The sequence below is a fragment of the Scyliorhinus canicula genome, chromosome 3, assembly GCF_902713615.1.
Source record: "Scyliorhinus canicula chromosome 3, sScyCan1.1, whole genome shotgun sequence".
NCBI lineage: Eukaryota > Metazoa > Chordata > Chondrichthyes > Carcharhiniformes > Scyliorhinidae > Scyliorhinus > Scyliorhinus canicula.
Genome location: NC_052148.1, coordinates 119,114,674 through 119,142,098, shown reverse-complemented (window position 1 = coordinate 119,142,098; position 27,425 = coordinate 119,114,674). Strand labels below are relative to the sequence as shown.

Below are 27,425 nucleotides of genomic sequence, written 5' to 3'. Positions count from 1 at the left end.
TTAATAGCAGGGCCAGGGGTATGGTAATTTTAATTAATAAGAGTCCAGTTTTCCTGTAACATTATGGCTGACCCCAGCGATTGATTATGTTATTGTCTGTGGTTCCTTGTCGAACACTCCAGTAGTTCTGGTCAAATTATGGCCCTGACTCGGGTGGCACAAATTTCATTAAGTCTCTGTTAGCTTCCCTCCTCAACCTCTACTCGACAGCTTATTTTAGAGGGCAACCTGAACTGTGTTTTAGACCCTAAATTACATTGATCTAAACCTAACTCTCTTGTCCTATTAGGGATGGCCAAAGCATAGTCTTTGGGGGGGAGGAGGTGGGGGGGGAGTAGATCCCAGGTGCTTTTTCCACCTGAATGGCAGGGATTTTTCCTCTTTTCTCCTCATGTCCACCATCATATTCCCGCATTGATTTATTTTTCTTCAGTTGGATAGTGCTCTGCACCCTTTGGTAATGACGGCTGAGTACTCGGCAATTATAATTTCTGGCCAAGCCCCACATTTTGTGGATCTGTTGCTGGATTCCAGCCCCACCCAACGCCCACGCTGGAGACTGGATAGTATGCTGGCCAATTTTTAAAAGAAAATTGCGAGCACCTGTCTACCTCTCTTGGTGACTACAGTAAATTAAAGGTCCGTCTCGATCCTCTCCCTCCACATCGTGAGAGGCTCTTAAGGCCATCCTTAGGGGGAAATCATCTCTTATGATAGAGCAAAACATTTCACCCAAGAAGGCCACTGAGCCAAGTCAAATGATTCGACAAAGGGAGACCAGCAGACACAGTCAGCAAACTAAAACTAACCCCAACCACCCCAAATTACGGTCGAGTATAACCACACCAAAAGCAAATGGAACAGTGCAAACAATAATTTACCCTGAAGCCCACAATTACCAAACACAAATTCTAAGCTCATGTTGTTATGGAATGAAGGATGAAGACCTTGGAGCAGCAGAAGCTGGCGGACTCCATTTTAGAGGTGGATGACCAGTATTCGCTAGATCCTACTCCATTTGCAAGCAGAAAAAGGCTGCAGACAGTTTGAACTACAGGCCACTAATAAGGCTGTATGACAGTTGCAACGCTCTAAGGGTACTTCTTGTGAGTATGGGGGAGAGGCCAGTCGTTTGCTGGCTCACCAATTTAAATGCCAAGCGGCCTCCTGTGAGATACCCCAGATATGCAATTCATTTCCGCCCCTCTCCAGGTCAGTGCTTTTTTATGCCCTAATAGACTTATACAGGTCTTATTACAACGACCTGTATAAGTCGGAGCCTCCTTGGAAAAGTTGGTCATGTCTGATTTTCTGGACAATCTGCCCCATCCCAGCTGTTGAGGCGGGTAAGAGCTATGAGGTTGGACTCTCCATTATGCCCCAACGGGTTTTTGAAAGGTACTGGGTTGATGCAGGCTGGCAAGGCCCCTGGCCCAGACAGCTTTCCAATCAAGTTTTATAAGAGGTTCTCGGAACAGCTTATATCTTTGTCATTAGATATGTTTAATGAATCTCTATCCAGAGGTTCGTTGCCTCTGATATTTACTCGGGCCTCTATTCCTTGCTCCTTAAGAAGGATAAGCACCTGACTGAGTATGGTTCACACTGACCCAGCTCTGTTTTAAACGGTAATGTTAAGCTCCTCGCTAAGGTCCTGCTGCTCGGGTTGGAGCCTTGCCTTCCCAATATAATTTCAGATGATCAAAGGGGCTTTGTAAAAGGCCGGTAATGATCTGCCAATATATAGAATAGAACAGTACAGCACAGAACATGCCCTTCGGCCCTCGATGTTGTGCCGAGCAATGATTACCCTACTCAAACCCACGTATCCACCCTATACCCGTAACCCATCAACCCCCCCCTTAACCTTACTTTTTAGGACACTACGGGCAATTTAGCATGGCCAATCCACCTAACCCGCACATCTTTGGACTGTGGGAGGAAACCGGAGCACCCAGAGGAAACCCACGCACACACGGGGAGGACGTGCAGACTCCACACAGACAGTGACCCAGCCGGGAATCGAACCTGGGACCCTGGAGCTGTGAAGCATTTATGCTAACCACCATGCTACCGTGCTGCCCAAATGAATAACTGCCATTATGTCATGCTTTAAATGTTATTCTTTCCTCCCCTGCACCCGGACCTGAGGTGACAGTTTCTCTTGATGCATTGAGAAAGCGATTGGCAGCATGAAGTGGGAATATTTATTTGAGATTTTCAGAGATTTGGTTTCGACCATAAATTTGCCTCTTGAATCTGTTAGTTATATACTGCCTCCATGGCCAGCGTTCACACAAGCACGTTTTACTCTGACTACTTCCCCCTTGAATAGGGACATCAGGCAGGGTTGCTTACTTACTCCACTCTTATTCACCCTAACAGTAGAATCGTTCTCTATAGCCTTGAGGGCCTCTAGTCAACGGAGGGGTATTAGTGATGGAGATGGAACATCTGGCATTTCTATGCAGATGATCTACTTTTATATGTTACAGACCCAGTTCCCTCCATCGACAACACAGTGAAGGAACATAATACGGGGCTCCTTTTCTGACTATAAATTAAACCTAGGCAAGAGTGAATGTTTCTGGCCAACCCCCTGGAAGGCATTTTGGACTCCTTTGCCCATCTTCACTGGCCTCTACCTTTAATAATCACCTTTTCTTACTCTCTGGACTAGAGCCAACATTTAAATCATAGAAAATGAAGGAAATTGGACATTTTTGTGACCTGTTGTGGAGGGGAGGTTTGCCAATTTTCGAGAGTTGGCGGACAAATTTCAGCCACCCAACTGTAGACTTTTTCGTTGTTTTCAAATGCGCTATTTCTCTTGTGGCTTTTCCTTCCTTTCCTCTGTCTCCACTTTCCTCTTTGCTGAAAAGTATGTTATCCTTGGCCTGGCAAGGGGTCTATCTCCGACGTACATGGCAATATTCTTTCATCTGATCCCTCCTCACTAAGCGAAGGGTGAAATGGGTGAGTGAGCTGGGCCCTGAATTCTTTAGTAAGTGTTGGAGGGAAGCCCTTTACAGGAGCCAACTTCATGTCCTCATGTGCCCGGTTGAGCCTAATTCAGTTCAAGGTGCTGCATAGGATGCACTTGACAATGGTGAGGATGAGTGGGTTTTCTCCAAAAATTGAGAACTGATGTGTTTGTCGTTCGCTTGCCCTGGCTGACCATATGCATATATTTTGGTCCTGCCCCAAACCCACCAGCTTCTGGGTTTCCTTTTTTAACACGTCGAAGATGCTCTTGAGTTGGTCCCATGTCCGTTGGTAGCCATATTTGGAGTTTCGGATTCACCAGCAGTCCACCCTGGAGTAGAGGCAGACATTGTTGCCTTTGCTTCACTTATAGCCTGGAGGTGGATATTATTAGGTTGTACGTCTCCTATTCTGCTCAGTGCCTCTGGCTGGTTGGGGGACTTGATTTTCTCCAAATTCACCATCAGGGGTTCTGTGGAGAGGTTCTGCCTGAGATGGCAGCAATCATTTATTTCCTTTTTTGTAGATCTAGACACCCCATCAGCTGTTAGGGTTTTTTTAGGTATAATGTTTAAATTAAATAGTTTACATTTTTTTTTGGTGGTTGTTTGTAACTTTTGCAGTTTTGTGTTTTAGTTTGTTATTTTGTAAAACTTGGAAAGAAAACGTTTTTATAAACATGAAAAATTGGATTATGATCCAATACTCCTTTACTCCCCCTTAGTTTAACAATTACACACAGGTTTTAAGATTAACATGGATTACAAGTACATCTTAATCGACAAATGTCTCATTAACACACATCCCTTTTAAGTACACAAGATGACTATGGGAAAATGCACTCTGAACCCCAAGTGAACGTTTGAGGATGTCTCTTCAGAATTCCCCCCCCCCCCCCCTCCCCAATACTGTTATGTGAGAGTAACACACTTTTTACAAACCTCTTTCATGAGTATGCTTTCCCTTAGCTTTTTACATTCCAAAATCCATATCAGGTTTTCCAAATGACACTTAAACAAAGCTTCTGCTCCACTTTTAATAGTGAATCTCGTCCAGGATTTTGCACCACCCCCTTTTAGGTTTCCTTTGTCTTAACTGATTTTATATAAACTCCAAGATCCAGCACCGATTATATATTTATTTCCATAAATACATCTTATTTCAACTCCTGTTCCACAGGCTGTAGTGAGATCTTACAAACCTGAAAATCAAAATCATTTTGGAATCTTTCTGGCATCTTCGCTTTCCTCTCAGCTCGGTATGTCTTTACTGAACAGTTCTCTATTCTAATTCATTTTAACCAACTTCTTGGAAACTTCTCTTAATTTCTTTACTTTTCTTAACGAGTTGTTCTTCAGGTCTCTGCACTTGTTTCTTAACTATTACTCCATGTTATGACTTTTCTTCTAGCAAGGCTGAGAGAGATGTTCCCTCTCCAGCCTTCTCAACCAACTGCTTCTCAGCAGAGCTGGGCGAGTTGCCTTCTCTCTCACTGCCTATCTCCAACTGCAATCAAATTAGCTAAACTAACACTTCTCTACCTTACAAAGCCCCAGTTGCTAAGCAACCACTGCTGATTTATTTATTCTACACGTCACCCTCTCTAAGTACAATAGAAATGCAGTTGGAATTTAACCAACCCCCACACATACAAACACCTTTGTCCAGCTGAATTTAACGATAGGTTTAACTATACCCTTCCAGGCACAGAAATAGTAAATTAAATCGACTTAAAACTATACCTTATTTCTAATGTTTACAGTACAAATCTAAATGCCTTAAAACAACCTTTGCTTTCCTAAAACTTGGATCTCCAAAAGGTGCTTGATAAGGTATCGCACAAATGGCTACTTAATAACATTAAGAGCCCATGCCATGGTGTTGGGGGTAGTATATTAGCATCATAAGAGAGAGAATTTGATAACTAATAGAAGACACAGTTAAGGGGCGTTTTTAGCTATTGCCAAGTTGATGCAAAAATGTGAGAAGGCATGTGGTGATGATGCCACAAAGTCACAGAGGGATGTAGACAGGTTAGGTGAATGGACAAAAACTTGTCAGATGGAATATAATGTTGGAAAATGTAAGTTTGCATTTTGGTAGGAAGAATAAAGGAGTGACTATTATTTAAATAAAGCAATACTGCAGAAAGCTGCAGCTCGGAAGAATTTAGCATACAATTTCAGCAGGTAATGGAGAGACAAGTGGAATGTTGACCTTTATTTCAAAGGGAAAATGGAGTATAAAAATGGGGAAGTCTTGCTAAAACTATACACACCACTAGTTGATCACGCCTGGAATACTGTGAATTGTCCCCTTATCTAAGGAAATATATACAGGCTTGGCAGCAGTCCAGAGAAGGTTCACGAGGTTGATCCTGGGTATGGAGGGAGTTTCTTTATGAGGAGCAGTTCAGTAGATTGAGTCTTTAGTCATTGGAGTTTAGACAAATGAGAGACAACCTTATTGAGACATAAAGGATTATCAGGAAGCTTGACAGGGTAGATGCTGAAAGGCTGTTTCCCCTTGTGGGAGAGTCTAGGACCAGAGGACATAATGTCAAAGTAAGGGGTTATGTATTTAAGACTGAGATGAGGAATTTCTTCTGAGGGTAGTGAATCTGTGGAATTCTTTACTGCAAAGGGTTACAGGGGCTGGGTCATTAATTATGTACCATACCAGCCTCCCCGGACAGGCTCCGGAATGTGGCGACTAGGGGCTTTTCACAGTAACTTCATTGAAGCCTACTCGTGACAATAAGCGATTTTCATTTTTCATTTCATGTTCAACGCTGAGATAGACAGATTTTTAATCAGTAAGGAAATCAAGGGTGATGTGGATAAAGTGGGAAAGTGGACTTGAGGATTATCAGATCAGTCATGATCTCATTGAATGGTGGTGCTGACTTGATGGGCCGAATGGCCTGTTTCTGCTTTTGCATCTAGCCGTCTAAAAGAAACTGCAAAATATGAAGCTGTTGAGTGTGCACTAGCTAGTAATTTAATTAAACCCGACCAAAGTCCCACCATCACAGTTGACCATGGCTATTGAGAAGAGCAAGCCGTTAGCTAAGCAGCTAATTTTTGAATGTTTCACCACCATTAGCACTTCAGTTGTTTTAATGTGTAACAGATGTGTGTACGGAAACCTGTTGTGAGGGTAATATCCTGTCTCTCAAGAACCATTGCCAGAACATCTCTGGTACTAAACTTTGACCATACTTGAGCAGATGAGAAAGCCTTGTTCTTTTAAGTTAACTCTGGACAAAACCTACTATATAGCGGAACAAAGGCCCAAATACTGTTTCAATTCTCATCGCTGCTCGTGTAACTGAATATGCTATAGTCCCTTGTTTTAGGAAAATCATTAAATCAAAAATTGCTGGGAACAAAATTGGAAACATCTGCTAAGAAGGCCAATGCCAAAGTCTGGATGATATCTGATTAGAGAAGATGGATCCAAAAACGTCATCAAAAAAGACCATCCTTGCTCAAAATAGTGACCGTATTAAAACGGCAAATTTTTCAGCTTAGTATGGCTAACCATGAAAATTCCCTAGTCAACTTAACATTTCAAAAACCAATTTGGGGGAATGCAGGTGAATAAACAATTAAGGACAATGAATAATTCAAATTTTCAAAACTTCGAATTTATTTTGTATGTCATTAATGCTCAGCGCTGTTTCTTTCTTATGCAGAAAATATCTTCACCACATCCCATGGCTAATGTTGTGAGCGATGAATCTGTAACCAAAACAAACCTGGGCTTTATACATGCCTTTGTTGCTTCCATATCGGTTATTATAGTCTCTGAACTGGGTGACAAGACATTCTTCATCGCAGCTATTATGGCCATGCGCTACAATCGCCTCATCGTGCTCATGGGAGCTATGCTGGCTTTGGGATTGATGACCTGCTTGTCTGGTTGGTGATTTAAAATTTATAAAAATGTATATTGCTTGTATTTCTTTGCCAGAAATGTACAAATTAAAGATTAAGCCAACAAGTGCGATGATGGTTACTGTTCTGTAATTCGGCTTGCTCACAAATTTAAACTAATTTGGAAACACGATTATTGTTTGGGAGTTGGGGGAATGAGGGAGCAAGTGTCTAGGTTGCTGCAATTGTCTATTCTGCCTGTCTTGCACTCTAGTTCTTGGTCCCTTCTACTTTTATATTCCTATTCTTTTGTATTTCCTGTGCTTCTCTAACACTTGTCTATATCTCTGTCCAATCTAAGCTTTGCCTTTGTCTGTGCAATGCTTTAGTCCCACTCTGTTCCTCATTTTCTCTCTCTGTCCTTCCTGTGTATATCAAGCATAAGCATGCATGTTCCTTTGCTCTTTTCGTCTATGATTTCTTCTTCTTTGTGTGCCCCATTACTCTTGCATATATGTCTCACTCTCCAGTTTCTTTCTTGAACATGGCAAATTCAACATTCTAAGAACAAAGCAAAATACTGCGGAAGTGACCCTCTGATTTCAAAGTTATGACTTCTCTTCTCTGTGCCGGCCTGAAACTCTAAAATAATTTGCCAACCTCAGAAATATTCTATGAAAAGAACCTCAGCTTCTCTGACCTGATCTGAGGAAAAAACATCTCTGATCCATGATTTTCTCTTATTAGTCTCTTCTGTTACCTTCTGCCTTCTTTACTGGGTGCAATATTTCAATTGTGGCCTACTAAATAATTTGCACACGTTAGTGACACTCTTTATTTTATACTTTTTTTTCATGTGTAAAATCTATAACCTCCTGTTTTTATTAATTATTTAGATATCTCCTTTTCCCCTCAATTTATTGCCTAATAAACTTTTTTTCTCAATTTTTAATCTATGCTGTTTATAATCCATCTGAAGTCACTGTAGTGCTCTCTATATTTATGATAGAATCATAGAATTCCTGTATTGGATTGGATTTGTCTATTGTCACGTGTACCGAGGTACAGTGAAAAGTATTTTTCTGCAAGCAGCTCAACAGACCATTCAGTACATGGAAGGAAAGGGAATTAAACAAAATTCAAGAAAATACATGAGAATACATAATAGGACAACACAAGATATACAATGTAACTACATAAGCATTGGCACGGTTGAAGCATACAGGGTGTAGTGTTAATGAGGTCAGTCAATAAGAGGGTCATTTAGGAGTCTGGTGACAGTGGGGAAGAAGCTGTTTTTGAGTCTGTTCGTGCGTGTTCTCAGACTTTCTATCTCCTGCCCGATGAAAGAAGTTGGAAAAGTGAGTAAGCCGGGTGGGAGGGATCCTTGATTATGCTGCCTGCTTTCCCCCGGCAGCGGGAGGTGTAGATGCAGTCCATGGATGGGAGGCAGGTTCGTGTGATGGACTGGGCGGTATTCACGACTCTCTGAAGTTCCTTGCGGTCCTGGGCCGAGCAGTTGCCATACCAGGCTGTGATGCAGCCCGATAGGATGCTTTCTATAGTGCATCTGTAAAAGTTGGTAAGGGTTAATGTGGACATGCTGAATTTCCTTAGTTTCCTGTAGTGCAGAAGAAGGCCATTCAGCCCATCATGTCTGCACTCTGAAGGAGCACCCTACTTGGGTTCAGTTCCCCCCCCACCTTATCCCCATAACCCCACCTACTCTGTGCATCTTTGGACTATGGGAGTAAACCAGAGCTCCCAGAGGCAACCCACACAGACACGAGGAGAACGTACAAATTGTACGCAATCGCCCAAGGCCAGAATTGAACCCGGGTCCTTGGTATAACTGCAAAATCATGGTAAAGTTCTATCTGAGCTCTGATCTAAATATTCCCTCACTCTAGCCCCGGCTCTAATTTAGTATCATCCAATGATAATGGTTTGTTTTGGACTGTGTATGTGCTTGTTCCAGCACCAACTCGTGGGGATCACCTCTGTTACATCTCAACATTAGTCACTCTTGTTTTCTGTCCTTTTGTGCAGCTGGCTGCCATATTTTCATTAATACCTTGTTCCTAAGGCCATTAACAAGGCTGTTGTATGGTACTTCCTGAAAATCCCCATGCATAACTTCTACCTCTCAGCAAATTCTTTTTAGTTACTTAAAAATTCTTAAATTCATCAGACCTGATGGCTTCCTTACGGGAAGGCGAGTTTATAGTTATCTGTATTTTCCCGTTCTGCTTTCTTGAACAAATGTTAATTGGAAATGCTTAAGCCGCTGGCAATTTCCCTACCCAAGGATATTCCTGTGCCTTTTTGAAGATTTCTAGACTGCTTGTGATGTGGACCTGATAACTTTTAATTTTAAGTTCCACCTTTCAGTACTAATCTGCAATGAAAATAGAAATACTCAGCAGTTCTGGCAGCATCTGTAAAGAAATAAACAATTAACATTTCAGGACTCTGACTGTTCATCAGAACTAGCGGAGAAAAGTAATGGTTTTTGAGCACATGAAAGAGGACAATCTCCCAATGCTGGCAGGGAAAAGGGGACAATCTCTCCATGCTGGCAGAGGAAGAAGTATTTGGTAGTGGCATCAGGAGGTGATAGAAAATGCGGAGGATCATCCATTGAACATAAAAGATGGTGAGATGGGAGATCAGGATGGGGAGCACTATCATGCTTCTGGGAGGGAGGGGGAGAAGTGAGAGTTGAACTCTGTGAAATAAAACTGGCATGGTCAAAGACCCTGTCCTTCGCAGTAGGAAGGGAGACTTTCATTAAGGAATAAGTAAGACATCAGAAGCACTAGTATGGGAGGTTGCATTGTCCAATGGATAAGATGGTGAAACTGGGAGAACAAACTATTCGTCCTCACAGGAAGTGGGATGTGAGGAAGTTTAATCAAGGAAGCAGCAAGAGTTTTTAGGCTTATAGTGAATACAGGCTGATGGCCTAACCCCAAAAATTGAGGAAGAGAAGTTGAAGAAGGAAGGAGCTGGATATGGGTCATGTGAAGGCAAATGTAAGGTGGCAATTGGAAGCAAAGTTGATTCCATTTTCCAGTTCTGGTTGAGCGCAGGGAATGGTACTGATACAAAAAGGGGAATGTTCCACATGACATGGATAGAACCTCTGCAGATACCCATAGCAACATCTTTTATTTGAGGATTTGAAGGAAAAGTCAGAGCACGTTCAAACATTCAAAGTAGGGTAGTGATGGATGGGGACTGGATGCCGCTCCATTCAAGGAAGAAGTTTAGAGTTCTCAGATAGTCTTGATGGAAGATCAAGGTTACAGGGTGGCAATGGTGAAACCTGTCTTTAGCTATGTTCCATACTCTTGTGTACTCTTATTCCTTCTATCACGTCTGTCCTCTGAACATAAAAGGAAAATGTTCTTCATATCTATTATTTCTTCATTGTACATGGAATCTCCCCTTTGGCCCTAATTAGTTCTACCCTTTTTGTTAACTGTTTTACGTGAACAGATATTTTGTTAATTCCCACTTTATATTGTGTATTCTTGACAATGTTTATATATGCCTCAAATTTGCCATGTGGTGCTTCAACTCATTGAAGCAAGTTCAACTTTTTTTGTACCCCAATAATCTCCTGTTTGAAAATTATGCATTGTTTACCAGCTTTTGTATCTTCCAATATCTATGGACTAGCTCGTTTCCCTTTCCAATCTAGGGCCTTATCTTTTGAGAGTTATTTTCAATTGTTTTTGGGGTATCAGACCAGCCAGATCTCTTCATGGGGAGGGGGGTGGTCGCCCTTGCCTTTGCCTCCCTGATCGCCCACCGTAGAATCCTGCTCGGCTGACGGTCAGCATCACTGCCTAAAGCTGCAGACTGATTGTCCAACCTATCGGAATTCTCCAAATGGAGAAAATCAAATTCGGCATTCATGGATCGAAAGAGGTCTTCCACAAAACATGGGAGTCATTCACCCGACTGTTCCGAGACCTGTTTGTGGCCAACACATAAATAGCCAGTAGCCAGGGTGAAATAGCCAGGACAAGATAGTAAGAGGATAGCGAAGGAGGACCCGTGTAGCAAAACCCAGCAAGAAAGAATAGATGGCAGCAGTGAAGAGGGGGGGGGGGAACAAAATCAGGGAGCCAGAGGTGGAATGGATAAGAAAACAAAAACAGAAGGGGGAGAGTACGGGAAGACAACACAACAGCCACTGCAACCACAGCACGGTGAGAGAACGTAAGAAAAACAGGAAGGTGAAACGTGCAATGGCCCAGTTAGATGATCGGTAAAAAGGAAGCAATTGAAGAGAGGGGAGGAAAGACCCCTCCCATCCGGGTATATTTCCTCGAGCCCATGTGTTTTGCTTTGCAAGGTATATACCTCTATCCATAACTTGCTCAACACTGTATTTTAAAACAATTCTATTTTTAAAAATGGGAGGGCATTGGGCGGAGGGGAGAGGCGAGGTGGAGGGGGGGGGAAAGAGTAGGGAGGATTGAACGGTGAGCGAGCCAGACGGCGACAGACTGTAAATAGACAAACCTAAGAAGACTTTTTGTACTATACAATAAATTAAAACGAATGGCAAAATATATAATTTTGAAAATGCCAATAAAAATATTTTTTTTAAAAGGAAATAGTCCTAGACGAATTGTTTTAAGCCCCTCCCCTGTTGCTGCATTCATTACTTTTCCGCAGCCAATCTTTGGGTTAATTAAGTCACTCTTAGCCTTGTTATTTCTGCATATTCCTTCAATATGTCTGTATATTAAATTTTCTATCTCCTTTCCGTTATTTAGTCCAAATCAACAGCCCTCCCTTTATTATTCAATTTCTTTCTACTGTTTCACAATTCCCTCTACCTGTGAAGGCTAGAGCTGCAACGGCATTTTTTTTGGGAAAAGGTCTTTGCACAGGCAAAATCAGCCCAACAACGTTCTCTTGTGTGTTAGCCATGGCTCAATAGGTGGGACGGCTGCCTCTCGAGTCACAAGGTCCAAATTTAAGCCCCACTTGGGGTTTAAGCACAAAACTCAAGGCTGACATCTGTGCAGTACTGAGGGAGTGCTGCACTGTTGCAAGTGCTGCCTGCTTGGGTGGATGTAAAAGTTCTCATGGCACTATTTACTAAGAAGAACAAGAGAGTTGTCCTGGCCAATAATATTATCCCTCCATCACTATCACACAAAAATAATTTACTTGTGTTGCGGCGTATTTGTTAGGATATTGCAATAGTGATTACACTTCAAAGGTACTTCATTGACTGTGAAGCTCAGAGCCTCGGTGGTTATGAAAATGCATGTTTTCTACATAAGTGCAAATCTTTCTTCTGTACCACTTGTGTTGCTTGAAAGCAAATTGCGGCATACTTAATGTCAACTGACTGTTGGACTCCGCTCTTCCTGACCTGATATGAGAGTTGTGTGGTAAACAGCTCTGCTCAAAAATAAGATCAGCAGATTCTGGGCACTAAGGCAGTCGATAGATCTTCATATAGGGTGGGAATGTCAACTTGGGAAAATTGGCCATGAACCAGTGGAGGGACAGTATAGCATCCTCCTGCTTTTGTTATTTGCAGGATTTCAGCCAGACCTTTGGTTGTTACATCTGAATTGATACATTTGTGCATTATGGGGACAGGATGAGCATCAGATCCAGTTCAGCAGAAAACAAGTTTTTTTTTTGCAAAGTGATCGCTAACAGGAAATATGAGATAGAGATAGAAACGGGGAGGTATATTTTTGAAATAGCCCTGAAGAGTTATTTATTTTAAAGGTTTGTATAATCTGTTCTGTTTGTGAATGTGAAGCAAATGAACTTCGCGCTCTTAAGTTGCGGGGAGGGAGAAGATAAGGACTGAGTTAAAACATCACTGGTTTGCAATAGGGTTGCAGTCTTATATTTCATTCTTTATTGCAGTTCTTTTTGGCTATGCTACAACAATAATCCCCCGGAAGTATACATATTATGTGTCAACTGCTCTGTTTGCAATATTTGGCTTCCGGATGCTTTGGGAAGGCTTGAAGATGAGTCCGGATGAAGGTCAGGAAGAGCTGGAAGAAGTGCAAGCAGAAATCAAAAAGAAAGATGAAGCTGTATGTATGATGACCTCTCTTTCTCATACACACACACACACACACACACACACACACACACACTCACTCCAGTGTAATACGCAAATTATAGTCCTGTTTCAATCCGATTTGGGTCTCAACGGGTATCTCGGCTAAGATTTTACAAAGTAAAATGCTGTGAATGCTGGAAATTGAAGTAAAATTAAAATGCTGGAAATACTCTTCTGTGCAGAGAATAGTTCTAACAAAAGATCATTGATCTCCAGTATTAACTCTGCCTCACTCTCCACAAATGAATGCTGCCGGATCTGCTGAAAAATTTACCCTCTAATTGTATTTTATTTGCTGTTGTTTAAGTTCACAGATCCCTTAATTTTTTTATGCTGCTGCTGCTCACGTAACCTCGAGGGACCACGTTGTGGAAAGTCTGGGGTTGCTGCTTGACGGCACAGTTTACAGAGTAAACTGCTGCTGCTTTTCAACATTTTATGCTTATGTTTGGAAGATTTTATTTGGGGTTGGGTGAAGGTGTAAGGGAAAGAAGTCTATTTGGTATTTTTTTGCATGGTTGCATGTTTGAGCTTAAATGGGATCGTTTAAGGTTCAAAGAACCAAGCACTGTTGTTCTTGAACAGTTTATTCCAAATCCTTAAATTTATTTGAAAACGCCCCTGATTACAGCTTCATTCAAAGACTCTCTAAATTTTAGTGTAATGCTAGCAATGAAAAGTCGGTTGAGTACAAAAGAATAAGTCTTGCTTCAATATGTAGGGCATTTATGAGAACATCTGGAGCACTGTGTGCAGATTTGGTCTCCATATCCAAGGAAGGAAGAATTGGAAGAGTTAGGATTCATGAGATTGGCTCCTGGGATACAAATTTGTTTTAAAACTCTTCCATTCCCATATCCTCTACATCTTCACACAAGTTCCCCTCTTCTAGGTCCCACTTTTTCCTCAACTATCCTTTTGCTCTTTGTATACTGGTAAAACACCTTGGGGTTGTCTTAATCTTGCTTGCCAATATTTTTCATGCTCTCTCTTTGATTTCCTTATTTCTTTTTTTACTTGATCCCTGTACTTTCTATACTCCCACCTAGGCCATCTGCAGTGTTAATTTTTTTTGTGACCTTAGGCTTTCATTTTACCTTCCCCTGTGTTTTTCCAGATAACCATGGGGATTAGATTTGGCAGTACCATTCTTATTTTTGTAGGGGACATGTCTGCTTTGTACCTTAAGGATCTCACTTCTTAATGCTTCCCACTGGTTTACCATTGATTTATCCTTTAACAGTCTTGCCCAGTCCACCTCGGCCAAATCACTTCTCAGTTTTGTAAAATTTGCCTTCTCCCCTCGGTTTAAAACTTTCTCTCCCTATTTATCTCTGTCCTTTTCTATAATAACAATAAATCTAACTGAATTGTGGTCACTATCCCCTATGCCCACTGTCACTTCACCCACTGGCCCATCTTCATTTCCCAAGACTAAATCTAGAATTGTGTCTCTTCTCATTGGGCTTGTCATGTATTTTTTTTTTTAAAAGATAATTCTGGGCACAGTACATTAATTTTTCAAACGTCCATGCCCCTTGTATTGTTTGAAACCCAGTTAATATTAGGATAGTTAAAGTCTCCGACTATTGTAAACCGGGCTGGTTTAGCATAGGACTAAATCGCTGGCTTTGAAAGCAGACCAAGGCAGGCCAGCAGCACGGTTCAATTCCCGTACCAGCCTCAACTGAACGAAGAAACCAGCCTATCTACCCCCTTGAAAATCGCCTTGGGCAAAAAGATTGGCAGGCAAAATGTTCATCTTAATTGCTTGCACCCAACCTGCCAACAATAGGGAAGACTTTCCCACCTCAACAAATCACCCTCTCCACCAAACCATAAAAATTCAATTTCTGAAGACCGGCCCAGTCCCAGGCCATCTGCACCCCCATATACCTGAAATGAGGAGCTGCAACACGGAATGGGAACCCCCCAGCCCCACCTCTGGAGCGGATACCACAAAATACTCACTTTTCCCCAAATTCAACTTGTACCCCAAAAACGCCCCAAATCTTTCAAGCAAACTCATTCTGTACCCCACTGAGGAGTCCGGTTAGAAATGTATATCAACCAATCATCCACGTAAAAGGACACCCTATGCTCCACACCCCTCTCACTATCCCCTTCCACAACTCTGAACTCCTCAGCCCAATGGCCAAGGGCTCTATCGCCAATGCAAACAAAAGGGGAGATATGGGGCATCCCTGCCTCGTTCCCCGATGTAACGAAAAATACCCTGAGTTCATGTAATTCATACATACACATGCCATTGGTTCCTTATACAGTAACTTCATCTATTCCCGTACCAGTCTCCCCGAACAGGCACCGGAATGTGGTGACTAGGGGCTTTTCACAGTAACTTTATTTGACGCCTACCTGTGGCAATAAGCAATTTTCATTTTCATTGCCCTCTTATTCCTACCGGCAGAAATTTGTCTACATATAACTTCAATCTCCCTCTCACTATTTGGAGGTCTGTAGTATACACCTAGTAGTATGACTGCCCCTTTCTTATTCCTAAGGTCAACCCATAAAGCCTCATTTGTTAACCGGTTTAATGTATCATCCCTTCTCACAACAGTAATTGATTCTTTAGCCCTTTTTGCCACCCACTCTATGCTGCCTGAAAACTCTATATCCAGGGATATTGAGCTGCCAATTTTGCTCCTCCTTTAGACAGGTTTCTATTATAGCAAGGACTTCCTGCTGCCATGTGTCTATCTGTGCCCTTAGTTCATCTGCCTTGTTTGTAATATTCTTTGCATTGGATTGTAAACAGTTCAATCCCGTCAATTTAATTTGCTGGATACTTTTTAACCCTAGTTTCTTTTGTCTTTCCGACTTGCTGGTTACATCACTAACGTTCTGCCTCCTGTTTCCTGATCTGAATCTGACCCATCTAAGCCCACCCTTGGGTTTCCACCCCACTGCCATACTAGTTTAAAACCTCCCCAACTGCATTAGCAAAAGCTGCTCCAAGGATATTGGTTCCCGTTCTGCCCGGGTGCAACCCATCGAGCTTGCAAAGATCCCTCCTTCCCCAGAATTGGTCCTAATGCCTCGAGAATCTAACTCCCTTCCTAGTACACCATTTCTCTACCTGGTCTAAGCTCTTATTCCTGCTCTCACTAGCAGGTGACACAGGGAGTAATCCTGAGAATATCACATTTGTGGTCTTGCATTTTAATTTACCTCCTAAATGTAACTTGCAGATTCTCGTGCCTTTGTTTACCTAATTGACCATGATCTCTGGCTGTTCACCCTCCCTCTCCAAAATGTCCTGCAGCCTCTTGTAATATCCCTGGCACCAGGGAAGCATACTGGACTCATGTCTGCAGCCACAGTAGCACCTGTCTGTACCTCTTACTATTGGGTCTTCTATCACTATAGCTCGTTTTTCTCCCCTTCTGTACAGCAGAGCCACCTATGGTCCCATGAACTTGGCTGTTGTTGCTTTTCCCTGAGAGGCCCCCCTCCAAAAGTGTCCAAAGCGGGTATATCTGTTTGAGAGGGAATGACCACAGGGGCCTCCTGCACTTCCTTCCTGAGCCTTTTACTTTGTCGGATGGTTACCCATTCCCTTTTTGCCTGTGCAATCCTCACCTGCAGTTTGACCACCTCGCTAAACCTGCTATCCACAACGTTCTCAGCATCGCGGGTGCTCCACAGTGAGTCCATCCGCAGCTCCAGCTCTGAAATGCAGTTAGCCAGTAGCCGCAGCTGAGCACACTGCACACGTAGTCGTCAGGGACACTGGAAGCCTCCCTTATTTCCAACATTACGCACGAGGAGCACACCACGGGTCTGGGTCTTCTGCCATTATTTCTCTCTAGATTAAGCTAGATACTCTAATGAAGAGAATTTAATTAAGCTAGGGACCTTTCTTTATTTCAAAACACTTCTATTATAAGAAGAAGTCCCTATGCCTGCAGGTCTCACTTGTCAGTCAGCTATTTCAATTTGGACAGTCACATTGTGGCGTTGCCTCCGAAAGCTGTTGTTGGTGACCCCAATGGTCCCCGCTGCAAGGCTGTCTCCTCCCCGAGCTCCCTTAGTCACCAAACTCCACATAAGCACTCTTCTGCAGCCCAAAGTAGCACTCCAGTGCAAACAAAGGAAAGGGATGATGCGGATATAATAATCAGGAGAAGCAGTGTGAAATACTAAATAAAATAATCTTAATGAGAGAGGAAGTGTTAGAGGTGTTGGAAACCTTGAAAAGTCAAAAAGTGGATTTCCTCTGGGTGCTCCAGTTTCCTCCCACAAGTCCCAAAAGACATGCTTGTTAGGTGAATTGGACATTCCGAATTCTCCCTCTGTGTACCCGAATAGGTGCCGGAATGTGGCAACTAGGGGATTTTCACAGTAACTTCATTGCAGTGTAATTTCATTGCAGTAACTTCATTGCATTGCCTACTTGTGACACTATTAAAGATTATATTTATCATTGAGTCGCTGGGGCCGAATGGGTTGTTTCCTAGCATATTGAAGGTGGTCAGGGAGGAAATAGCAGATGCTCTGAGGATGGATCTTCACTAGACACAGGGAGGTGCCGGAGGATTAGAGGAATGCAAATGTGGTTCTGTTTAAGAAGGGTATGAAGGAAATGGCAAACAATTGTAGGCCGGTTAGTCTTCAGTGGTGGGAAAATTGTTAGAATCAATTCTGAGAGATTGAATGAACTGCCACTTAGAAAGGCATGGCTTTAAGGGACGGTCATGCCTTACAAATTTGATTGAATGGGGTGGCACAGTGGTGCAATGGTTAGCACTGCTGCCTCACGGTGTCGAGGACCTGTGTGTGTGTGGGTGTGTGGGGGTGTGGGGGTGTGTGTGGGTGGGTGGGTGGGTGAAGAATTGGGTACTCTATAAAAAATAAAAATAAAAAATAAAAATTTTTAAAGAAAAAAAGACAAATTTGATTGAATTATTTGAGGAAGTGACCAAGAGGATCAACGGGGTTATGCAATGGATGTTGTCTACATGGATTTTAGTCAGGGATTTGTCAAGGTCCCACATTGTAGACTAGTGAAAAAAGTAAACGCCCATGGGATACAGGGTAATGTGGCAAATTGAACCCAAAGTTGGCTTAGTCACAGGAAACAAAGGATGCCTTGCTGTGCAAATGGAAAGCTGTTTAAAGTGGTGTTCAGGACTTAATGTTTGGATCCCTGCTGTTTAGTTTATATATTAACAATTTGAATGTGAGGGGCAAATTTGCAGATGACGCAAACATTGGCCATGTAGTGGATAGCTACAAACTCAAATTATATGGATGGATTGGTGGAGTGGGCAGGAAAGTGACAGATGGAGTTCAACTCCGACAAGTGTGAGGTAATGCATTTAGGGAGGTCAAACAGTAAAAGGGAATACACAATAAGTGGAATGTACTGAAGAGGCAGATAAAGTGGGAGATCTTAGCGTGCAGGTGCACAGGTTCTTAAAGGTAGCAGTACAGGTAGATAAGGTTGTAAAGAAGGTATATAGAATGCTCTTCATTGGCAGAATATAGAATACACAAGTAGGGATATAATGATAGAAATGTATAAGACACTGGTGAGGACACAACTAGAGTATTGTGTGCAGTTCTGGTCACCACGTTGCAGGAAGGATATAATTGCTCTGGAGAGAGTACAGAGAAGATTTACTAGAATATTGTCAGGACTGGAGAATTGTAGCTACGAGGAGAGATTGGAGAAGTTGGGATTTTTCTTGGAACAGAGAAGGCTGCGGGGTAACATGATTGAGGTATACAAAAGTGTGAGGGGTAGAGATAGAGTAGACAGGAGGAACCTGTTTCCCTTGGCAGAGAGTTCAAAAAACAGGGGTCATAGATTAAAGCTAAGTGGTAGAAGGATTAGAGGGGACATGAGGAAAATATTTTTTACGCAGAGGGTGGTGGGTGTCTGGAATTTTCTGCCCGCGCTGGTGGTGGAGGCAGAGATAACTGCACCTTTAGTGCTGTAAGCTGCAGGGCTATGGGCTGTGTGCATGAAGATGGGATGAGAAAGGACACCTGGGTGTCTTTGTGCCGACAAGATTGGCTGAATGGGCCCTTCTCTACTGTATTATTTCTACAATAACCTGGAAGGTGAATTCGATGTATTCGGCCAATTTCTTCGCACAATATGTTCTAGTGCCAACCAGGGAGCAGGCTTTTCTAGACCTGGTAATGCGCATAGTAAAGGATCCTCAAGGTGACAGCGTAGAATTTCATGCTCAGTTTAAAGGCGAGATTGGAGAAGTGTAGAACTGATACTATTATTTTAATCCTAAATAAAGATATTACAAACATTTGAAGCCAGAGTTGGTTAAAAAGTAGACGTAGAGATGCAATGGCAGAAGAGAAATTTAATTTATTATTTCATGGGATGTGGATGTTTCTGGCAAGGCCAATATCTGTTAGCCATCCCTAATTTTCCTTGAATTGATTAGCTTGCTAGGCCATTTCAGAGCGCAGTTGAGCCAACCATATTGTTGTGGGTCAGGAGTCTGAAAGGCCAGACCAGGTTGACAGATTTCTTCCCTACAGGACTTTAAAAATTCAGATGGCTTTTATGACAATAGACAGTTTCATGGTCGCTATTACTGAGACTGGCATTGAATTCCAAATTTAAGCCTTGTTGAAATTTGAACCTGTGCCCGTGTCCCCAGAGCATAATCGGGGGCCTGGGGTTACTTGTGCAGTGACTTTGCCACTGCACCACGATCTCTCAGCAAAGATTTATCTCCTTGAGAAAGAAAGATTATCTAAGAATGGGAAGGAGGAATCATCCATGACTAAATAAGGACATTGAGCATAATACCAAGCTGAAAAGTATGACCAAAAAAAAACGATTGAGGGAAAAATCAGTACAAGAGTTAGCTAGAATTATAAAAACAGTAAGTGTTCTACAAGTATTTAGAAAGGAAAAGAGTAATTAAAGCAAGTGTGTATCCTCTGGGGAAAAAACCAGGAGATGGTGGAAGTGGTGAAACAAGTATTTTGTGTCTGATCTGTTTTCACTTTAGCAAACATGGGAAACTTTCCGGAAATACTTGAAAATCGAGAGAGGCAATTAAAACTGTCAGCATCACCAGGGAAAAGATATTGGCGAAACTATTAGAACTGGCTGACTGACGAGTCCCTAGGTGGCCTGTTCTAGGTTCTGAAAGAGGTGGCTGCAGAGCTAATGGATACATTGGTTATGATTTTCCAAAAGCTCTTGGATTATTGCTTAAAAATACATTTTGTTGAAACTTTTCATCTTGCTTTAACAACTGTCTATGCCAGCAATTTAAAAAAAAAAATTTAGAATACCCAATTATTTTTTTCCAATTGAGGGGCAATTTAGCGTGGTCAATCCACCTACCTGCACATCTTTGGGCTGTGGGGGTGAATGACACTGGGAGAATGTGCAAACTCCACACGGACAGTGACCCAGAGCCGGGATCGAACCTGGGACATTGGTCGGCATAGGCAGCAGTGCTAACCACTGCACCATCATGCCGATCTATCTATGTTCAGCAATGTTCAAATTCTGTTCTACCAAATGATTTTCTTAGATTCTGTAAGGATTCCAATGGATTGGAAAATAGCAAATGTAACTACTCTTAAAGAAAGGAGGGAGACACAAGCATGAAACTATATGTTGGTTAGTCTAACAGCTATATCTATCAGGGGGGAATTGCTGGAATCCGTTATTAAGAAGGTTATAACAGGATACTTGGAAAATCATAATGGGAACAGGTGGAACTAACCTAGTTTTGATTAATTTATTTGAAGAAGTAAGAAGCAATGTGGATAAATGGAGAATCTGTAGTGTGGTGTACTTGGATTTCCAAAAGGAATTTGATATCAAAGGTGACGGAACACAGCTCGTGTTGTGGGGAAATATATTAGCATGGAAATGGGCTGGTCAGGTAATGGGGAGGAGGGATGAATGAATCATTTTTGGGTTGGCATGTTGTAACTGGTGGAGTGCCGTAGGGATCAGTGTATGGGCCTCAAATATTTACAATCTGCATCAATGACTTGGATGAAGGGACCAAATGTTATGGTAGTTAAATGTGCAGATGACACAAGATAGGTGGAAACCTAAGTTGTCAAGAGGAGATGGAAGTCTGCAAAGGGATATAGACAAATTAAGTGTGTGAGCAACAATTTTGGACTACAATGTGGGAGAATGTGAATTTGTTCACTTTAGCAGGAAGAATAGAAAAGCAGCGTACTTTTTAATTGGGAAGAGACTGCAGAACTGAGGTTCAGAGGGATCTGGTGTCCTGGTACTTGAATCACAAAGTTAGTATGTGAATAAACTAAGTAATTAGGCAGGCTAATGGAATATAAAAGTGGGGAGGGGGGGGTGGGTTACTGCAGCTGTACTGGGTATTGGTGAGACAACATCTCTGTACAACTTTTTAATTCATTTACGGAATGTGGGCATCACTGACTAGGCCTGCATTTATTGCCCTTGAACTGAATGGCTTGCTGTGCCATTTTTAAGAGTCAACCACATTGCTGTGGGTCTGGAGTCACATGTAGGCCAGACCAAGTAAGTTTGACAAATTTCCTTCCCTGAAGGACATTAATGAACCAGATAGGTTTTTACGACAATCAACAGTTTCATGGTCATCATTAGACTTTTAATTTCAGATTTTTATCAAATTCAAATTTCACCATCTTCCACATTGGGATTGAAACCTTTGTCTTGAGAGCATTACACTGGGTTACTGGATTACTAGACTAGTGACAATCCCGCTTTGCCACTGCCTCCCCTGTGGAGTTAAGGTAGAAGATCAGCTGTGGACATGTTGAGTGGCAGAGTCGGCATGAGGGGGCAAATTATCTATTGTTCCTATTTCTTGTCAGCACTCAACAGTACTTCTCCAAAGCTGAAAGCTCAAATTTCTCCAGGTGTTTTAAGCATTAATAGATTTGATGTCATTGTTCATGTTTCATGGACTTAATTGCCAAGGGTTTGGAGCCACAGATTGGCTCTCCTGCCATTTTACAGAAAGGACTTCCTATTTTCACTCATTTGAAAATGTAGATATTCCTTATTGGAGCACTTTTAACGGGTTGTGGGTGCCACAACCGAGGAATAGAATGAGATTCTTACTCTTGTCGTTTGCAATCATACTAAATGTCCCCACCCTGTGATGACAATTGTGTTTTGTTTGATTGAAACACCAATGCATGAGAAGTCCACAGTGTGAAGTGGTCTGATTGTAGAGACTGCAACTGAAAGTCATTTGAAGTAGATTAAAACATCTGAACATGATTATAATATTTAGAGTACAAAGAGATCAGATGAAGGTTCTGATAGGAATGATTGGGAGTATTGATTTTAAAAATTGTAAATTCTATTTATTTAAAACAAAATGCCACCGCTCTTCATAAAAGAATGTTATACGGCAAAAGTCTGACACCAAATAATATAGTGTCTGTTTAGCCATTAAGGGTCAACCTCATTGCTTTGTAGGCCTGGAGTCGCATGTAGCCCAGACCAGGTGAGGATGGTAGATATTCTTCCCTAAAGAATAGGGAAGAAGAGTGAAAGCTCTTCCCTACAGAGCTAAAGGACATTCGTGAATGAGATGGGTTTTTACAACAATCGTGGTCATCATTAGACTTTTAATTCCAAAGTTTTTTCATTTAATTCAAATTTCACCATCTGCCATGATGGGATTCGAACTTGGGGTCCCCAGAGTACACTGGGTCTCTGGACTACTAGTCCTGTGACAATACCATGCCGCCACCACCTCCCCCTATATTAGGACATATGACCAAAATCCTTAGTCAAACATGTAGGTTATGAGGAGTGTCAAGGAAGGGAGGGTGAGAGGTTTAGGGAGTGAACGGACTTTGGTAGTTGAGTGCATGATCAGAATAGCCGGGCATTCAGTCATGCAGAAGGAAGAATTTTTTTGATTCGAAAGTGAAATGCTGAAATTAATTTTCCCTAATGTCCAGCAACCTGATTTTATAGTCGCTAAAGCAGTCTTGCAAGATGATGGTTTGCACCGTGATGGTGCAAGTATCCTCTGGCGTAGTCCAGGAACCACATTCTTGAATTGAAGTCTCTGGGACATTCCTGCAGAGGATGACGGCGAAGAAGGTGCATGATTCACAGGCCTCTTGTTTTCTCTCTTTTGTTTCATGGGAAGTGGTCATTGCATCACTAACATGGTGCCAGCATTTATTGCCCATCCCTAAGTGCCCTTGAGTGGGCTGTTAAGAGTGAACCACATTGCTGTGGGTCTGGCGTCAGATGTAGGCCAGACCAGGTAAGGATGGTAAATTTCCTTCCCGAAAGTGAACCCCAGATGGGTTTTACAACAATGTTTTCATAGTCATCATTAAGGTTTTAATTTCAGATATTTTCTTCCCAGAAGGAGATTAGTGAACCAGATGGATTTTTGCAACAATCGATAATGGTTTCATGGTCATCATTAGACTTTTAAATCCAGATATTTTATTAAGTTTAACTTCCATCACCTGTTGTGGTGGGGTTCGAACCCAGATCATTATCCTGGTTCTCTGGATTATTAGTCTAGCGACAATACCACTATGATACCGCCTCCCCTGGTCTTCTTGACCAGCTGAGCTTTGGTATCTGTTCACCTCCAGAGCTCTTTAAAGCACTCAGCCTCCAACGATAATGGTTGCCAGTGACTGTTCCTTAGTTGTCAATGTTAATGTCTGCCATCTTCATCCTTTGCTTGCACGGCGTTACAGTGCTCCTAAAATCAAGCCGAAGTTTGAATATCCTCGGGGCTGCTCCTGCTCTGCTAATGTAATTTTGCAGAAAATGTGGTGGAAATCAAACCCACCATCCACACTGCCGACAAAATTAGTGTTGGGTTCTAAGAAAACTCCCAGCCTGTGAAGCAAACTATTCTCATCAATTGCTTTTAATGCCCATTGAATTAATATGTAATTGGCTTGTTAAATCTCGAGGGATTACTGGACAGTGGAGCACAGAAATGCAGGGTACTAGCTTCTTTATGGTTCCAAATGGTATCATATTGGGTTGATTTCAGAATGGACTTTTGAAACATTGTGTTATGGTGTTTCTCTCAATGAGGTGCTACAAATAAACCAAACTAAAACGTGGAAGAATTTGTGTTTGATACCAATGATCTGTTTTATCCTGTTCAATTCCATCACTAACATGGTGGGTAAAATAGCAAATAAAATGTATATCTACATGTTGTATTCATCAAAAGCAGCTCAAAATACATTGTATCCTTTTAGTTGATACTTCCTAGTTTCAGATTTGGTTAATTAGATTCAGGTTGAAACCCTAAAATTACTATATCCATATTTTCTTGTTATTAAAAAAATGTTTCTCTCTCTATATTTAAGCTTCAGCGATCAAAAACTGTAAATGGCCCACAGGATATTGAGTCGGGATCGTCAACACATCTGTCACAAAAGAGGCGTCTGCCCTGTATATCTCCAATTTTCATTCAGGCTTTCACCCTCACCTTTTTAGCAGAATGGGGTGATCGATCACAACTAACTACCATTGTATTAGCGGCTAGGGAGGTGAGTTCTTCGAGTTTTAACTTTTGCTTGGAAAATTGATTAATCTGGATTTTGGTGTATTTTCATTTCAGAGGAGGGGAAATGAGTTGGCTTAATTTTGCCTTTCACGATGAGGGCTGACATGATTGTAGACTTGTGTCACTTTTTTGACCCAGTTAAACACCATTCAGCCTGCCTTGAAAGAAAAGTCTAAAAATTTGACTTGTTGACTTTTATTCATTCAGTGGATGTTTCTGGCAGGAGCAGCTTTTATTAACCTTATGAACGTCCTGGTGAACCACTGTCTTGAACTGTTGCAGTCTTCCTGGTGGCGTTACTCTCCGTGTTAGGGAGCTGCAAGATAAAGGAAACAGCACTTGTATTTTCAAATCCGTGCAGTGTTTCTGTTCATTGATTTTGGGAAGTGTGTTAGGGTGCTGCAGTGCATCTAATAGATGGTACAAACAACTTTTTTAATGATTTACTCGATTTCACATGCACTGCAATTTAATAATGCAAACAAAATGACTTAATTGAATCTTTTCATAAATTTATACTTGGAAGTATCCCTCATATCTTGCCAAAACAATATACCCTATTTTGACATGGACCTGATCTTTCTTTGCATATAAGTTGTTAAAACTTTTCTACCAGTTTCTCCCTTTTCCCCCACCTATTTTAATTTGAACATTGCATGCTGGGTATGATATTAATGTGTGTTGATCTGATTGTTCCCACTAGTCCCTTAGCTTGTTATGAATGATATTGAATGTGAGTGTCTAGGTTGAAGAGAGTATATCAGCTGAATTTAGCACTGTTCTTGACCTGTGTACTTCCAACAGAAGTTACTGGATAACAATTAGTAATAACAACCCAGGTTAGGGTTTCTCTTGGCCCAGGAACACTGGTACCATTGCAGCACTCCCTTTGCAGTTGCCAGCTGAACAGTCAAATTATTTTGCAACTTTTTTTGTGTGTGCAAGTTGATTAATGGCTTCCAATAGAAATGTTTAGTATGTGTACATAACAAGAATTCGGTGAAATTATGTATTGTCATTCTAATAGGTGTGAATTGGAAGAGCGATGGCCTGCAGGGTGACTGCCCAAATGCAGGAAGGTGGAATTGGACTGGATGGCTTTGTCGAATGGCCTCCATCAGTATTGTAAATTTTACAGGATTCTGTGATACTATTGTGCACTTTTTCCTGCAGGATCCTTTTGGTGTTGCTGTAGGTGGAACATTAGGGCACTGCCTTTGTACTGGATTGGCAGTTATTGGAGGAAGGATGGTTGCTCAAAAAATCTCTGTTAGAACTGGTAAGAATTGAGACGAGCTTTATTTCTGTGAAAAAAAATTACAGATTAAATGTAATTAGATGCTATTATACATTGAAACAGAATGAAACATTGCTCATATTTTTTAATGGATGATGCAATGTAAATCAAAGTGCAGACAAAATGGAAAGTGCTGGAAATGCCCTGCAAGTCAACCAACACCCGTGGAGAGAGAGAGAAAGTTAACTTTTCAGGTCTGTGACTTTCACCAGAGCTGATAAGTTAGAAATTTAAAATATATATACATTTTTATTAAGGTTTTCCATTTTTACAAATTTTTCAACAGAACCCATATTCCAGTAGATGATACACAAAACCAACATAACGAAAACCCCAACCATACCCACCCATCAGCCAAGGTAAAAACGCCAACAAACAAAACTGACCCCCCCCCCCCCTCCCCCAAGCAGCAGATGGTGATTAATTCTTAAAGTAGGTAATGAATGGCTGCCATCTCCAAATCTGTCATTCACCCCCTGGCAATGCACTTTCTCCATAAAGGAATTCCATTAAGTCCCCAACCATACCGAGGCGTTGGGCAGAGAAGAGGACCTCCACCCTAGCAGAACGTTCCTCCGGGCAATCAGCGAGGCGAAGGCAAGGGCATCTGCCTTCACTCCCATCTGCAGCCCTGGCAAGTCCGACACCCCAAAACGCGACACCAAAGGACTCGGGTCCAGCTCGACATTCAGAATCGTGGGCATGGTGTTGAAGAAGGAGATCCGAAAGCTTACATGTATGTGTGATTGGCCGGTTCCCTGGAATACCGCTTGCACCTGTCCTGTACCTTTAAAACCCTCATCCTAGTTTTGGTCAGGTGCGCCCTGTGTACCACCTTAAACTGGATCAGACCAAGCTGCACACATGAAAACATGGAGTTCACCTGGCCAAGGCTTTCATAACACATCTCATCTATTATAAGCCCCATTTCCCTTTCCCACTTCACCTTCTGACAAATCTGAGTCCTCAGACAAAATTCACCCATAAATACCAGATGTGCTACCCTCTTCCAACTCCGCCAGCGAAAGTATCCTTTCCAACAGAGACGTCCGCGGTGCCTCAGGAAATGTTGGGAAGGCCACCCGCACAAAATTCCTTTCCTGGAGGTAACTAAATGAATTTCTTTCACCCCCTAGCTCAAACTTCATCGTCGGTTCCTCCAAGCTGGTAAACTGTCCCTCAATAAACAGTTCCTGGAATCTCTCCAGCCCCTTCCCACACTCAACATTGCAATCTCGATGGCTCATACAAATGATTGGCACAGATAGGGGCCAGCTTTGACACTGCTCTAAGCTTAAAATGCTGCCTAAATTATCTCCATATCTGCGTAGATAAAACCCCCGGGTTCGAGGAGTACTTAACTGGAGTAAACGGAAGCAAAGCCATCACCAACGCACCCAGGCTAGACCGCCTGTACGACCTCTCCTCTATCCTATGGGCGGCACGGTAGCACAATGGTTAGCATTGTTGCTTTAATAATCTTTATTATTGTCACAAGTAGGTTTATATTAACACTGCAATGAAGTTACTGTGAAAATCCCCTAGTCACCACACTGCAGCGCCTGTTCGGGTACACAGAGGGAGAATTCAGAATGTCC

General features: G+C 42.0%; 1 protein-coding gene across 1 annotated transcript in view; it reads left to right on the top strand.

The window, feature by feature from the left end:
- The window catches only part of tmem165 (transmembrane protein 165), a 45,718-nt gene that overhangs the window by 15,217 nt on the left and 3,076 nt on the right, over positions 1–27,425 (top strand). Inside the window, exons 2-5 of the mRNA XM_038791163.1 lie at positions 6,683–6,908; positions 12,777–12,952; positions 24,331–24,513; positions 25,704–25,809. Coding sequence (XP_038647091.1) covers positions 6,683–6,908; positions 12,777–12,952; positions 24,331–24,513; positions 25,704–25,809 — 691 coding nt within the window. The remainder of the gene's footprint in view (positions 1–6,682; positions 6,909–12,776; positions 12,953–24,330; positions 24,514–25,703; positions 25,810–27,425) is intronic.